Genomic DNA, 15,530 nt, shown 5'->3' with positions numbered 1-15,530 from the left:
ATCAACAAATACATGTCATTATCAAAGCAAGAAACGTTTACCGTCAACAAGTTAAATAAATTCTGAATAGAATGACGCAGAAGTGTATTTGTATACTTTTCTTTATATTTTCATCAACACAGGTGCAATTTTCACTGCACGAAACAACAATATGTCATTGAAATTTACTATTATTATGAAATATTATACAAAGCTCATATTTTCTTACCACTTACTGTAGAACCCTCCTTATTAACATAAACTGAAACGGCCAAATTTTGCTACAAAATGCAATAGCTGATACATATTCATAAACAAATGTATATAAGATTTGTTATTATTTTCATGCCTTTATTCGCCGTGACTCAATTTTTCTCAATTACAGCCGACCTCAAGTTATATTACCACTGACTGTTGAAGCTGAAAACGACACTTTTAGCGTTGTGCAGTTAGGTGATGCCAAGAAACAATTTATTGTACAAGGAATATGTGGGTGAGTAAACTTGCTTTGTTATTGATAAATGATGTGTAAAACTGTTTTTTAAAGGTAATTTGTTGCTGTTTTATATATTTTGTTCCGGAGTAGGTATAGTTTCACGTAAAGGATTTCCGTTTGACTGTACAGATATGTATAACATTTACAATGCCCAGATTGCATTTTATCTCACCACAACACAAAGTGCGCATGGTGATCTGTTGTGATCTCTCACCGTCCATCCCTCTTTTGTCTGCGTCAACAATGTCTTCGAACGAAATCTCCTAAAAAAAAATTAAGTGGGAATTGATTAAACCTGGCCTGGAGTTTTCTCCTCCTAGGTTATTCAAACGGTTTAATTTGTATTGGGCTACAACTAGAAAACATTTAAACAGTATTTTCCTAAACCATTGGTCTGATTTAATAATAATGTCACAAAAGTATTCTTTAGATGTTCCTCTACTAAGAATGTTCAAAATATTCTAATTCATCAAAATAGAAAGATGACCACCAACGGACTTGGCAACTTTCCCTATATGTATGTAGTGGAAACTTTAAAAATCGTCTGTCAGAAACTGCTGGCCTAATTAAATCTATTCCTCAATCGACTCTTTGGTGACGATTGACAAAGACCGTTAAAATTATTCTGAAGAAACTGTGGTGAGCGATAACGCACTACTATGTCGTTTTTGTATAGTTTAGCTAGTGTTAATATCAAATTAGTAACCAGGGTTTTAAAACCTTTATCTGACCTTTCTGTATATTATACAACCGGCATCAGACCAGAATGAAAAGATCATTAAAATTTGTCAGGTGTACATGTCATACCTATATGTATAGATAAAGTCATGGTCATGCAAGGGGGACATACGAGCCCATTTTAATCGTCAATTTTCTCAGGCGGCAAATGATTGCTATGCATATTGAAAAAATGAGTGTTTATCTTAAATCATACTCAATCACTTTTCCTAACCTTAATCCTTGCAGATAAGGTCCATGTAACTCAGACGTGTCTAAGTTGTCTTAGTGATTCCCTTTTGTTTCGTTTTTTTTTTTTTTTTTTTTTGTTTCATTTAACACTTTAGAGTTCATTTCTAGTTGACACGAAGCTTGAAACACCTTCCAACATCTCTGTAGTTTCTAAACCAGATATTTACTAGGGGACGTTGTGGTAGGAAAATCAACAACGTTGACGAAAACTTAAAAAACGCAGATTGTCTCTCCGGTAAGAAATATTGAAAAGCTTCTGGTGCACGACTGAAAATGTATTATCAATTTTCAATATGCATAGTACCTTTTTAGGTAAGAAATCTGCGATTGAAATTAGCTGGTATTTTCCCGTATAGTACATGATCATGCCTGTCATATGGATAGGATATCTGTACACTTTTGTCTCTGTTCTGATGCTAGTGAAACAGTACGTGGTTGTTTTTGTCAAAAGAGAGTTACCTTCAGCTTTACTAAAGGTTGTAAATCACAGTGACGTCACGTCCAAAGTTGCGACTCGTGCTAATATTCTTTGAGGTGATAAAAAACTTAGGTTTAGTATAGTAGTGTAAATCACATTCAGGTAATGTGTGTGCTCATGCAGCTGAAGTATGGTATGGCATTAAATGTGTATATGGCACTGAAAAATTATAAATTGAGTGAAAATTAGATATAATAAATTGACAGAAATGAATGTTGATTTTCACCATTATTTCAACAGCGTTGCAATGGTTTACACACTGTCTTTGCTTATTTATTAGGATGCCTTGCAAATTCATGTCTAGAAGTTTGTACCATTGGTCACTTTCATAGTACCCACATTTTATGGATTTTTTTTGAAGCAAAAACAAAATCGCCTTAAATGTGTGAATGAGTCCTTTTAACTGGTACTGTGTAACCTGATATAATACACAACAGAAACTGAGTACAAAAAAACTCCGGTTGCTTATTTGATGTTTAGTCTAGATAAACTATTAATTTCATTCAAGTTCAAATATTCCATAACTTATAGTAAGTGTTGAGACACCCATATCACTGCTGAAAAATACAGCTTACATAAATGTGACACTTTATATTACTGTGACACACTGTATATCAAAGTGACACACAGTATATTTGAATGTACGTATAATAACTGATTGATAAACATATGAAAACAAACAATGATTAATCTGTGTTACTGTATTAGAAATGCCATGGCAATAAGGTAAGATTTACAATAGAGCTATTGCTTAAGTCATATTGCAAAACTGGATATAATTTTAACATGTATACATTCTTTTTTTAAAAAGGTGCATTTTGCCATATTGGTGCATTTCATATATCTTTAGCAAGTAAACAGCTTTTAACTAATATGTGGTCAAACTAAGACGACGAATCTTAACAGTTTTACATTTTGTAAGAATTAACACATCTTATATATTAGGCATTTTGCTAAATGGCGTAACGATGATCTGAGAACTATTTTAAAGTAGTGGACTCGTAATGACAATCGGTACTTTCCGTTCGATTACGTATTCTCCGTATGTAATTTCGGCAATTTCCGGTTGTTATGAAAAAGCAACATTTTTTAATGACCGAAGGATGCCGAAATAGCATTCAAGAATACGTAAACGCACGGAAATTGCCGATCGTCATTACGGGCCGACTGCCTGAATACTAATATAATATCATAATTTATTTCTCACGTAAAGTGTAAAAATTACAATTTATACATAAGCATTATCACACGATTCCGTCTGTGAAATATTTGCATAAGTAATTGCACATTTTTCAACCTTATTGTTAGCTGTAGGAAGCATAAGACTTAAATGCTTTCATAGTTTCTTCCATATAAATTAGCAACTTGCCGTTTCAAACACTGGTTAGGACTAATATGTCCAAGATTTTGCTATTTCTATTTTTATGTGCCAGATATTAACATCTTGCTTTTTTAATGCTACTTTTGTAATTTCTATACTCAACATTATCTTATTTTACTTGGTTATTGGGCAACAAACCAGCAGCTCGAACAGACTTACATGATCGTATCTTCTAAATAGGTAAAATACCCACACTCTCTAGGAAAGTAAATTACTTAAAAACGAAAACCTACACCTTAAAACTTAAAAGCTATTTTTAAACACGGAACGCAAAATAATGTCCCCGGGTGTATGACCAAAGATGTTGTGTTTTCGGTTTTAAGATTAAAGGAGGTCGAGGTGATCTGTATATAGGCCAGTTTGTAGGTCATGAAAACAGTTTTGTTCAGTGCGATTATGAATTAAATTTGGTCATTTATGTGGATTGTAGGACAAAAATGTTAGGTGAAGATCGTAAGAAGGTCAAGTTCATCTGTATATAGGTCAGTTTGTAGGTCTTGTCAGAAGAATGATTGTGAGTGAGTATGAACTAAATTGGGTCGTTAATGTGTGTTGTAGGCGAAACGTTAAAGTCTGGTTAATTAAAATGTTGTAAGTTTGAAGGTGATGGTCATATAAAAGGTCAGCTGAATTAGGTCAGTTTGTAGGTCTTGCCACAAGGTTGAACTGTTGTGAGTATTAAATAAATTGGGTCATTTATAAGGGTTGTAGGACAAAAATATTTATGTGGATTGTAGGACAAAAATGTTAGCTGTAGATCGTATGAAGGTCAATGTCATCTGTATTTAGGTCAGTTTGTAGGTCTTGTCAGAAGGATTGTTGAGTGCGAGCACGAACTAAATTGGGTCATTAATGTGGTTAACTAAAATGTTTTAAGTTTGAAGATGATGGTCATATGAAAGGTCATCTGAATTAAGTCAGTCAAAAGGTTGAATGATTGTGAGTATTAACTAAATTGGGTCATTTGTGCGGACTGTAGGACATAAAATATTGTTTTTTAAAGTTTTTTAATTTAAAGGTGAGGTTGAAGTTCATCTATACATAGGTCAGTTTGTAGGTCTTTCCACAAGAACATTAATTAAATCGGGTCATTATTGTTGGCTGTAGGCGAACCGGTAAAATCTGATTATTTCGGACGGACGGGCGAACAACGGACAGTTCAATAGCTATATTCCCATGCGCATAGACATATTGTAGAACTAAAACCTTTTAGTGTAGATAGTTCACATAATATTTCTTCAGCTAAGAAAATAAAAGTTATCTTTACTGCCGCCTCAGAATTTCATTACCTATGAAATATTGCTCTTGAATATAGAAAAGACAAAGTCCTTCTATATTGCATTGTTTTCGAGACCGAAATGTTGACTTTATCCCTGATATTACTGCACTGAAAATATTATGCTGTTTTTATCAAAAAGTTATGAATTTGCAATAACACGCTTTTTGTGGTTACTGATAATTAATTAACATATACTGACAAGAACTCATAGCCTAAGTTCTTATATAAGTTTAGGAGTGAAAGAATGAAATTATGGAAAGCATTGAAATTAAAAAGACAAACACATGACCGCACTTAAAATTACAATGTATGCGAACAATGTTGTATCGGTTTCCTCACTTAACCAAGGCAAAGCGTAGGGAGGGGTAACAGAACAAACTCTGTACAAGTTCCTTTTTTCTTGCACGAGGACGTTCTGAATAAATTAAAATCTTTTAAGAGCCAATTTGCTGTCGAGAGAAGACCCATAACTCTGAAGCAATTATTAAAGTACGTTGCGATTTTGCTGACAAAGTGCCAAGTTTATAAATATTGATATTGCTGGACATCAACTCTGTTTTATTAAAACAATTATGAATTTACGCGAACACGCTTTTTTTCTGAGGAAAAAAACAAAGAAATGCTGTTATACGAGAAAACCGAGGGTTTATTCGTGTTTGGTAAATGTATACATGTATATGCCAGAGTAAATCTATATACCATTCGACTTTAGAACCTTTATTTTCTACTTACGCACACTGTTTTGTTGTTGTTGTTTCCTACACGTGATTACCTTCTTCGGAACAGCTGCTTCGCGGTAAATTATTTTCAGAACGACATTCCATAACACAATTTAAATTGCTTAGGCATACCTCTCAAAATTCATACAATGCCGGTTCCCAACAACAACGTTTTGCATTATATGATTCTGCAAATTGAAAATAAAACTATATTGACATAACTCAAATCTATGGCGTGACAAAGTAAGCCATTGAGCAGCTATCAGTCGTGAAAATGAATTAACATAAATTATTTTAATGATTTCGTAATAAACCTAAATTCAAATACGAGAATGACAATTTCTTTTAAGCAGTGACAGATACGTGCAAATGGTACTCGGTCATTGTCATTTTTATTGGGCAAATAATTAGAACTTATTCTAAATATAGATATTCTTGGTAAAATGATACTCCCTAACATCAATTTTACAATAGGCATTTTATGTATTAAGTATTTTCAAAGTTACCTAGATTGATACGAAATTCAAGTTAAGTGACATTTATTATACCAGCGTATAATTTGTTGACAATTTTATTTTAATTGAAAGAATGACTTCGGTATGTCGTCCGTGAAAGGAATGTTTATTGTATGCTGCTCCTGAAAAGAATGACTTCGTTACCTTCAGTATGTCGTCTCTGAAACGAAATTACTTCGGTATGCCGTCCCCGAAAACGATAACTTCGGTATGCCGTAAGCGAAAGAAATGACTTCGGTATGCCGTACCTGCAAAGAATAACTGTGTCAATAGTATGGTGGTCGTTTGTCGCCATTTTAAACCTGCGATAATTTTTATCGCCTGTGTATGAAATGTCGCGGGCAACTTACAAATCCGCGAGATTTTCTGTCGAAATCGTACAAAATGTCGCGAGGAACATATAAACCGCGATATTTTATAATAGTTGTTGGAAAATTCCAGCAAGGAACATTTTGACTCCGGTATATTTTGATTCTACATTTTGTCCCTCGTCAGTCTATAAAAAGTCGGGGAACAGAAAAAAAATCCGCGACGTTTTTTGCAATTACAGTAGAAATTTTACAAAAAGTCGAAGGTAAAAATTAAGCCGCGTCTTTTTGTTTCTCAACAACGGTCTCATAAAAAGTAGCGAGGTTTTAGCCGTGACTTTTTATGAGAGACGTTTCTAGGTATAAAAACTCGAGGCTTTAATATTTAAACTCGACTTTTAATAAGGTACGCATAAAAATATTGCGGATTTATATGGCTGCAATCGGATACCTAAAATAAGAATATGTTTGCGTGGCTTATTCCACAATGTAGACAGAAAATGTCGCGTTTCGTCTGTAATTCGCGACTTTTTACGACAGAAGTGAAAAAGAAAAACTTGACAGTTTCTAATGGTCGCGATATTTTATACATTTCGACATACTTGTAAAAGCTCGCGGATTTGAATGTTGTCCGCGATAGTTTACAAACTGACGGTAAAATGTCTCGCAGCTTTAAAATGGACGCTACCGGCCACCATACATTATTCTAAATTCACGTTAAGGTTGTCTTTTTACATTGTCCTTTTTACAGCAGCAGCAGCAAGAAGATATTGAAGCAATAGTTTAACCTGATTTAAACTAATGAAGTAATATTCTATATTTACGTTTCATAATATGGAAGACTATCCTATCAAAATACGGAGGAGAGTCATGTCATTATGGAGGGGTTCCTATCAAAATATGGAGGGATTCCATTCATAAAGTGAAAGGCGATCCATACATAATATGGAGCGGGGTCCATTCATAATACGAAGAGGAATTCAAGTATAAGATACAGGGGGATCCTTTCATAAAATGCGATTCAACAAATATAATGCCTACATTTCTTCAAACTAGTGACAATGTACGAACCAAGACATACGGCAAATAATTGTATATTTGTATCGAATTTAAACGCTTTGTAGAGGGTTTTTTGTTTATTGTTCTTCTTCTTTTTTAGTAAAGGAAACACAAGGTCCTGCACGGTATGTGCGGCGGAAAATAATTTCCAATGGGTACTTGTGTACGATCCTAGAGTCAAGACGAATCCTCCAGTATCGTTCGTGCCAGTGAAATTCCCACACTACTGCCGCTGTTACAACTACATGACGCTGAAAGGATAGCACAGGTGGAACCAGATGTACTAGTTATATACACTTCCAAAGCATCTCTCTTAATTGGATGGCATCCTAGTCACATAAAATTTATATCATAATTCGAAATTGGTAAACTGTGTTACATTTTGCAGTATTAATATAACTTCTTTTATCTTTTCTTTTCTTTTATAAAATCATTCAAGCTTATTTAGGACTTAAAATAGCAGTTACCTATACACAAATGCAAAACAAAACAAACAAAAAAAATCACAGAAACGAAAACAACATCATGAGCCGCTTAAGATTTTTTCCAAAAAAGGTGTAAATCAGGCACCATACTCAACTGATACAAACTAAACATTTCAGATAATATTCATCTCATTCAAAATGTTGTGAGATCATTTTAGACACATTAATTAAACTTTCGATTGTAAGCTCAAAACAACAGTATGAATATGCTCACAACAATGTATCAAATTTCTACCCACTCACAATGGGGAGCGGTAACCATATATGTACACAGTATAGTTAAGATTTGAAAAAAAATATGTTAGCAACACACACAATCATTATATCGAATATCTGAAAAGGTAATATTAGCCATTTACTTATATGTGAAAAGTCAATGTAGCAAAGATTTGAATAAAATATGTTCAACCATAAAAATAAAGGGGAGCGGTAGTCTAATGGTTTAGGTGTGAGCCGCTCAACACAGGGTTGGTGGGTTCGAGCCCCGTCAGGGTCACGACCACGCCTTTTGCTATGATATCACTACTGGTTTATCCAGGAAGCGGACTCGAGAGTGGTTCAAATAGGCTTGAAGCTTTCATCACAATTTATTATAAACTAAACTTAACTTACCATAAAAATACTTTAAATATATTTACAAATGTTTACCATACTTAATTCAAATTCGATACATGTTCTTATTTACGTTGTATAATGCGAACAACAGCAACAATCAAACAATGTGAAAAAGTACTTGAAACAAATATATTTTGGCTTCATCCTTCCTTAACGGGAGTCGTGTTTTGCGTATCATAATAATTTGTTTCTCCTCATGCATATCGATAGTATTGTTAGCGTTGTTATGGTAAATACCTTAGAACAATTGTATTTATTGTGTAAATAGGGTGTGTTTTTGTCAATCATTCTCTTTGAGAGGGATACATTTTCATCGTAACTTATTTATTATTTTGGTATATGGGAGGCATGAAAATTTCACTAGGAGACGTTTGCAGGGGCATATCAAGTGTCTGCTTGAAACAAGATACTACTCATGTTGTACTTCGTAAAATTAAGCAAAAAAAGAAGGTGGTTTACTTTCATTTTTTCTATAGTACACTTTCTTTCTTTTTTCCATCTTTCTGTTTAAAAAGTATTATTTCTCAATGTACATATGAAATTCAGAATATTTTATTACATAAAGAATGCATAAAATGTACCCTGCAGTAGTATGTGTGATAGGTGTGTAGACTTAAATAAAAATGTTATTATCAAATGTCACGTTTGCTTTGTTTTAATACAATATTCCGAATGTCTTTGGCAAGTTTGAACTGTAATGAACGACGTTTAATCCGAATTAAATTGATGCCTACTTCTGCAAACCTGAACAAGTCCCACTTCCCGCAGTCGTCTAAGGAAAAATATTATTTCTGAAAGTGCAGATAATTTTTTTTAAAAGAGAATTATTCAATAGCAACAGCCAATTTCAACAGAACGCAGGTTCCCTTATACAAAATCCTATAATCAGTGCATGGACGTGCAATGGACTGAAATTTACATTACAAAAACAATAAATATAAACAGTAAACCCATACATAAAGGGCGAAATAATTGAATTAAGCAACTCAGTTGGTCACAGCGTTTGAATGGTTAGTGATTAAACAACACTGGAGAGTTTGAATTGGTTAATGGTCGCATCAACCTCACTCTTAACTCCCACCAAGTTTCAAAGTTACAGAGGAGTGTAAGCAGCATATTTCCATGTAAGGTGAACCTTCTAGCACAACTAAAGGAACAAGACGTTAATTACACAGCTCGTTAATATGGTAGAGCTATATTTCTATATTTCAAATTTGATTATTAGGGAGTAAAATTAAATTACTTAGTAAAACGACCAATGGAGCGCCGCTGTGCGAAAACCGACGTTAGGACTTTGCGACTTGTATGAATCCAGATCAGCCCGCACATCCGTGTTCGTTTATCAGTTGGCATACAAGTGCTGAAACTGATAAACGAAGAGTACACATATTCACTGATCTGGATCCTTGCTGGTCGCAGAGCGGCGCTCAGAAGTCTTGTAAAATGTATGGCAAGACAAATACAAATGTACATGTATTATATTGAGATTGTTTGACAGATTGTTAAGATTAACACAAAAAGGCCAAAAACAGTCGTATGCATTGAAAATGACTTCGGAACCTATCAAACACCTTGCATACATGTCTTTACCTCACCTGTTTGGGCTATTGTGATGGCTGTCTACCAGTCCATCCACTAATAGTTTTCCGTACAACTGCTTGACGAGATTCGGTGAAACTGAGGGATGGGGAAGAGGTTATGTACTAACTTTATAAGAAATATTCCAATTTCAGTATTGTTAATTTCCTCATACCCTAAGCAACATCGTAAGGCATTTATATTTCTGTGTTGGGGGACATGAATTTATCTAATCAATATATTAAGATTAAAATCTTTTAAACAGGATTACCGCTATCATAACTGCGAAAGTATTTTACAAAATTGTACCAATTGAACTGAAATATGGACAGATCTGACGACTTCTCTTTGACAAGGATAATCAAAATTCAATTTTTATGGAGAGATTATTGACAAACTTTGAAAACTTCATGAACATTTTTCAATTCATTTTGGTAAAACAATAAAAGAGGAAAGACCAGACTATTTTGAGAAACACTGCATGTTTAGTGGTCCAGGAGTTTCGCTAATAGTTGGCAGACAGGCAGTTGTAAATGCGAGCTGGAATTGAACTGATTTGGTATTTGTTTTAGGCCCGTTTCGTCGGCCTCTTACTGGTGTTTCTCTTGTTGCTTTACTTTCTGAAATGCATAAACATGGCAAAGTGGCCACACCCAAACCACCATGCTTTTTAGGTAAACCCTTATAATACTATTAGTCATGGTAGTAGGTAGCTCTATGAACATTTCTTGGAAATTGTCTCAAAATCGGATGTGATTTTGAGATGTCATTTGAAGAGTTTTCTCTATTTACCTCAAGCTGCCATTTTTAAGAACAATGGAATAACTGTAATAGCATTTGCAGGGCGTCACAAAAGAAACCTTTCTGTGAAATTATTTTAGAATCGGGGGCTCACTTTCTATATACATATTACAAAACAATCACGTCCTCTGGTAACTATGTTTATCTTTCGAATCCCAGCAATTTGGAAAATACTGAGACTAAATCTCCAAAGGAACATTTTATGTGAAATTAAAACTTTGAAATCAGGCTAGCAGCTTCTGATAAAAACTATTTCCTACTACATTGTATTTACTTATAGGACGTAGTGACAAAGAGTGATGGCTTTAGAGTATGTTTTCACCTCAGACTCTTGTGTGATTTGTTTAATTTTTATAACCCAAAGTTGACCTAGACTTTCTAACAACAAGGCTAAATATCCAACAGATAAAGCCTCGTCCCCAAAGCATGCGGACGTGCATACGACTAGCGTACATACAAACAAGCGCACATACACATAGAGATCAATCAAAAGGACAAAACGGAAAGGAACACAGTGGGACACCATCTTGGAACGGTCAGTGTCAAAACCACTACTGGGGAGCTTTAACAGGTTTATGCTGCGCCCCTAACCTTACCCTTAGCGTCCCTCCCCCAACCCCCACCCACTATGTTCCGAAGTATTTGGGCAGTGTAAGTAGAAGACTAACATTTTAGCTAGATTTCATGTAACGGAAATCAAGTAGGAAATACGTCCTCTAGAGTTTTAACCAGCTTTTCTTAGATTTTACCCTAATGACAAATTTTTTATCCCAGATGACATTTCAAAGTAATGAACTCTATAGTGTAAATAATAAAACTGTGGACGTTTGCCGGTAGATGCCGATCGTATAGCCATACCAACTGTCTGGTTTCAGCTTTAATAGATCTTATGTTGAGTCAAACGGGGCTCTTTGAACACCTTTGGAAAAGGTCATACAAGATGCATCTATTGCTTTGATATTTTATTGACTTCGGTTCATAGACGCCGGACGGTAAGTTATCACAAAAGCTCTAAAGCCAGCATTAGGGAGAAACCAAATAACTGCAGAGAAAAACGTCACAACTATAATTACAGGACTTTGCAATAAAAATCATTCCACTTTTAATGGGTGAAACCCTGACATTTTGAATAGTAACAAAATACAGGGTATTGCCAGTGAAACATTCGTGTAAATATAGTCTGAGATTTAATGTTAAATGAAATCAGCTCAGTTCCAGAGGGCTTTGATAGAGTCTTTTACCTGTCCCGCTAGACAAAATAAAACGAACGCATAATGTCAAACTATAAAAGTATGTGGCAACTGCATTACAATAAGCTCTAGTAAACTAATTAGTTGAATGCAGGTATATCCCATTAGATATTTAAAAAAATTCTCTAACCTAAAGCCTAAGAAATTTGAGTTCATTTAACCATCAGAGACAACAATTTTGTGAAAGTTTTGCGAGACAGTTGCTGAACATAGTATATAAGTATTGCAATGACGTGGGTAGTTTTCAGGATGCATTTTCTAGTGCAAAAGAAAAATTATAAAATGTGAAATTAATGAAATAGAAAAGATGGTAAACCACAGGTCTCCCAACACGACATAACTGAAAATGTTGCATACTTAATCTTATTAAACCTGGACGGTAGTGAAAATGCAAGCTTCCTCCACGCCCTCTAGTCCCGGATTGAGCAGAACTGTTCATTAACATATGCTTACAACTGCTTTTAATGTAATATGAACTTGTTTTTCTCAACTCGGACAGATTGGTGATATATACATCTTAACATAAAATATCTTTGTAGCACTGATGCAGATGTTTCTGGCACCTTATTAAACAGAAAAAATATTGAACAGTCCCATGACCACTCGCATTTATCTTTTAACTTAACAATGTAGAAACGATATTGTACAAATGAATAAAATGTCACACACAAAAGGTGTAGTAATACATCACAAATAGAATACAGCAGTATTCACATCACAATTACCAAAGGGAAGTAAATATACGTACTTTAAACAAGAAAATGTATCGCAGTAGCCTCCCTTGTATGTCATCAAAGCGTTGCTGTGTTTTCCTGAAAAAGGGATACAAGAGGGATTTTTATTAAATATTTTTGTATGACATTTTTGTTAATTTAACCTGAAATGTACACAGAATTATAGTTCATAAGCGTATTATATAGATATTGTACAAATGAATAAAATGTCACACACAAAAGGTGTAGTAATACATCACAAATAGAATACAGCAGTATTCACATCACAATTACCAAAGGGAAGTAAATATACGTACTTTAAACAAGAAAATGTATCGCAGTAGCCTCCCTTGTATGTCATCAAAGCGTTGCTGTGTTTTCCTGAAAAAGGGATACAAGAGGGGTTTTTATTAAATATTTTTGTATGACATTTTTGTTAATTTAACCTGAAATGTACACAGAATTATAGTTCATAAGCGTATTATATAGAAGAATAAAGAGAATGAAGCTGCAAATTTATTTTCTAAAATACTTTTCTCTAAAAGAAAAAGAATTAATATCTAACAGGGAAAAGCACGTTCCAAAACCGCAGCCTCTCCAAACCGCAACCCAGCACGCGGACGTGCGCCAACCAACATATACATACGCCTTTGAACGGTCAGTGGCAAAACACCACTAGGGAGCTTAAGCCAGTTTATGGTGAACCTATCCTCACTCTTACCCCCACCATGTTCCAAAGTCACAGGACAGTGTAAATAAATGAATTCCCGGCCAGTTGAAACCCTAAAACACGCAACTGCAACAGAAAGCATGTTACGTAAAACGCAAAAATACTTCTGCTCTTGACCTCGAGTTTTCTGTGTGGTAATTACAAATTTGACCAAAACGAACTTAATAATATCAATTGGTTAGAGGACCTCTTGCTTTTACTGAAAGTAAACTATCAAAAATAATTAGGCTTTCCACTGATGAAAAACGTTTTACTTCGGTAGAGCCAAAAAATAACCAAGGGTCACCATATGAGTCGTCCCGAATGATCTTCATACAAGAAGCTGTGTAGCAGTTTCACAGAAGAGGCCATTATTAAACGGTTACATGGAATGGAAATGGCATGAAAGTACTTGGTAGGGCACCTGTAGCGAAGGCTATATATGTAAAATATTGGCATTGTGCTTTTAAGATTGGTGAAAATTCTACAGTATCATAGCAAAAAAATATATTTGCAAAAATGATCCAAGCAAATTACCCTTATTTCTGCTTATCAAAATACTCGTTTGCTGATATACATTCGAATTTAAAATTCAATAGTGAAAACCTCGTCCCAAGAACGCAGTCTCCCTAGATAAAAGTAGTGTAAGCATGGCCGCGCATACACAGACAAACCGTAACTAACACGGTGGCGATACCCTGGGTATGCAGGGGTGCAATATGGCGGCAGAATCTCTCGATTCAGGTAACAATTTTCATTACTACTGTATTAATACTTAACTAATTTTAACGAAATAAAGACGAGTGCCCGCTCATAAGAATACTACACCCTCGGCTATAAAGCTTGGGCTCCTGAGTTTCGTAGTTTTTGTGAAAAGTACAACGGCGCATTCTGACAGAAAAAATGCAACTGCTATGTAGGGGTGCATTTTTATGAAAATGACTAAACCAGCTATCCCCGTGTGTTTCGAAAAACGGCTTGTAGGGCGGAACCGGGCTTGACATGTTCAAAAGCTGTTGTAGAACTTTAGCCAGTGAAATCGCCAATTTTCGGCAATTCCGAGCGATTGAAAGGAATTGCTATGTGGGGGAGGTGTTTTCATTATGTTATGTGGCGGTGCTTTTGACATGTGGGGCTGACTTAACTGGCTGCTAGAGATACGCAATAATACGGACAAATAAAGCCATATTGTGATGATGTCCGTCCGTTTGTCCTTGCATGTTTCTTCTCATACATCGTTGGCACTAGAAACTTGAAACTTGATCACGATACTGCTATGGCCTTTGGAGAGTGCATTTTCATACGACACCTACATATAAAGGTATAGGTGTCACAAGGGGCCTGGATCTATTATATTAAATTTGACCATAACTTGTTCTAAATTAATACTCGACCGATTGGCTAATAATCAAATAACAACCTTGTTGACAAGACGTTCAATTATATTCTTTAATATTTGTTTCCTTATTGACTTTCACTTTTTAAAAGTCGGAACATAGTCATTTTGATGTCCATCTGATATTTGACATCTACTGATTTAAACGCTAAAAACAGTTAGTTTGCTGTAATGTTTTTATTACTTCACACATTTGACTCATATTCACAAATACCAATTCTTGTGACAAGATGTTCACTTTGATGTATTTTAAGTATGGCAATGTCCTTCATTTTACTTTGATCTTTGCGTTTAAAAAACGGAAATAATGAAATTCCCAATAACCTTTGTCAGATTTTATAACCAACTTGGCTGTAATGTAAACTGAACAATCCATGCGACAAAAAAGCGGCGTATAGATAGGCGATGATATCATTTGACAGATTCTAGTGATTTATTGTATCCTTCCTTTAACACGGTGGCGATACCTTGGATATGTCAGGGGTGCAAAGTTAACCTTTTTCATGGTAACCTTATTATATACTTAACCAATTTAAATAAATAAAACGAGTGCCGGCATACGAAAAACAATAACAGTGGAGATGTTGATCTGGTTACAATTATTTTGTTGTGAAAATGTGAAGACGGGGTCGCAAATTTAATTGACAAGATCATGTCTGATTTATCCATAAAACTGAAAAGTTATATGACATCAAGAACAGTCAGATCTAATGGCAGATAAGTGTGGGCAAACTCTAACCATCTGGTTTAGTTTTTTGGGCTCTCTGAACGGACTATAATTGTAAATTGGTACGTCATTA

General features: G+C 34.8%; 1 protein-coding gene across 2 annotated transcripts in view; it reads left to right on the top strand.

Annotated features, from left to right (window-relative positions):
* Positions 1-7,604, top strand: part of LOC123522943 (uncharacterized) — a 28,857-nt gene extending 21,253 nt beyond the window's left edge. The window contains exons 4-6 of one of the 2 annotated variants that reach the window (XM_045300480.2): positions 365-472; positions 2,631-2,648; positions 7,284-7,604. In XM_045300480.2, coding sequence (XP_045156415.2) covers positions 365-472; positions 2,631-2,648; positions 7,284-7,446 — 289 coding nt within the window. In that variant the 3' untranslated portion in view covers positions 7,447-7,604. The remainder of the gene's footprint in view (positions 1-364; positions 473-2,630; positions 2,649-7,283) is intronic. The other variant, XM_045300481.2, reaches the window with a different exon arrangement.
* Positions 7,605-15,530: the final 7,926 nt, after the last annotated feature.

This window comes from Mercenaria mercenaria, chromosome 8, assembly GCF_021730395.1.
Source record: "Mercenaria mercenaria strain notata chromosome 8, MADL_Memer_1, whole genome shotgun sequence".
Lineage (NCBI taxonomy): Eukaryota > Metazoa > Mollusca > Bivalvia > Venerida > Veneridae > Mercenaria > Mercenaria mercenaria.
Note: the sequence above shows the minus strand (reverse complement) of the source record. Positions and strands in the feature narration are given on the sequence as shown.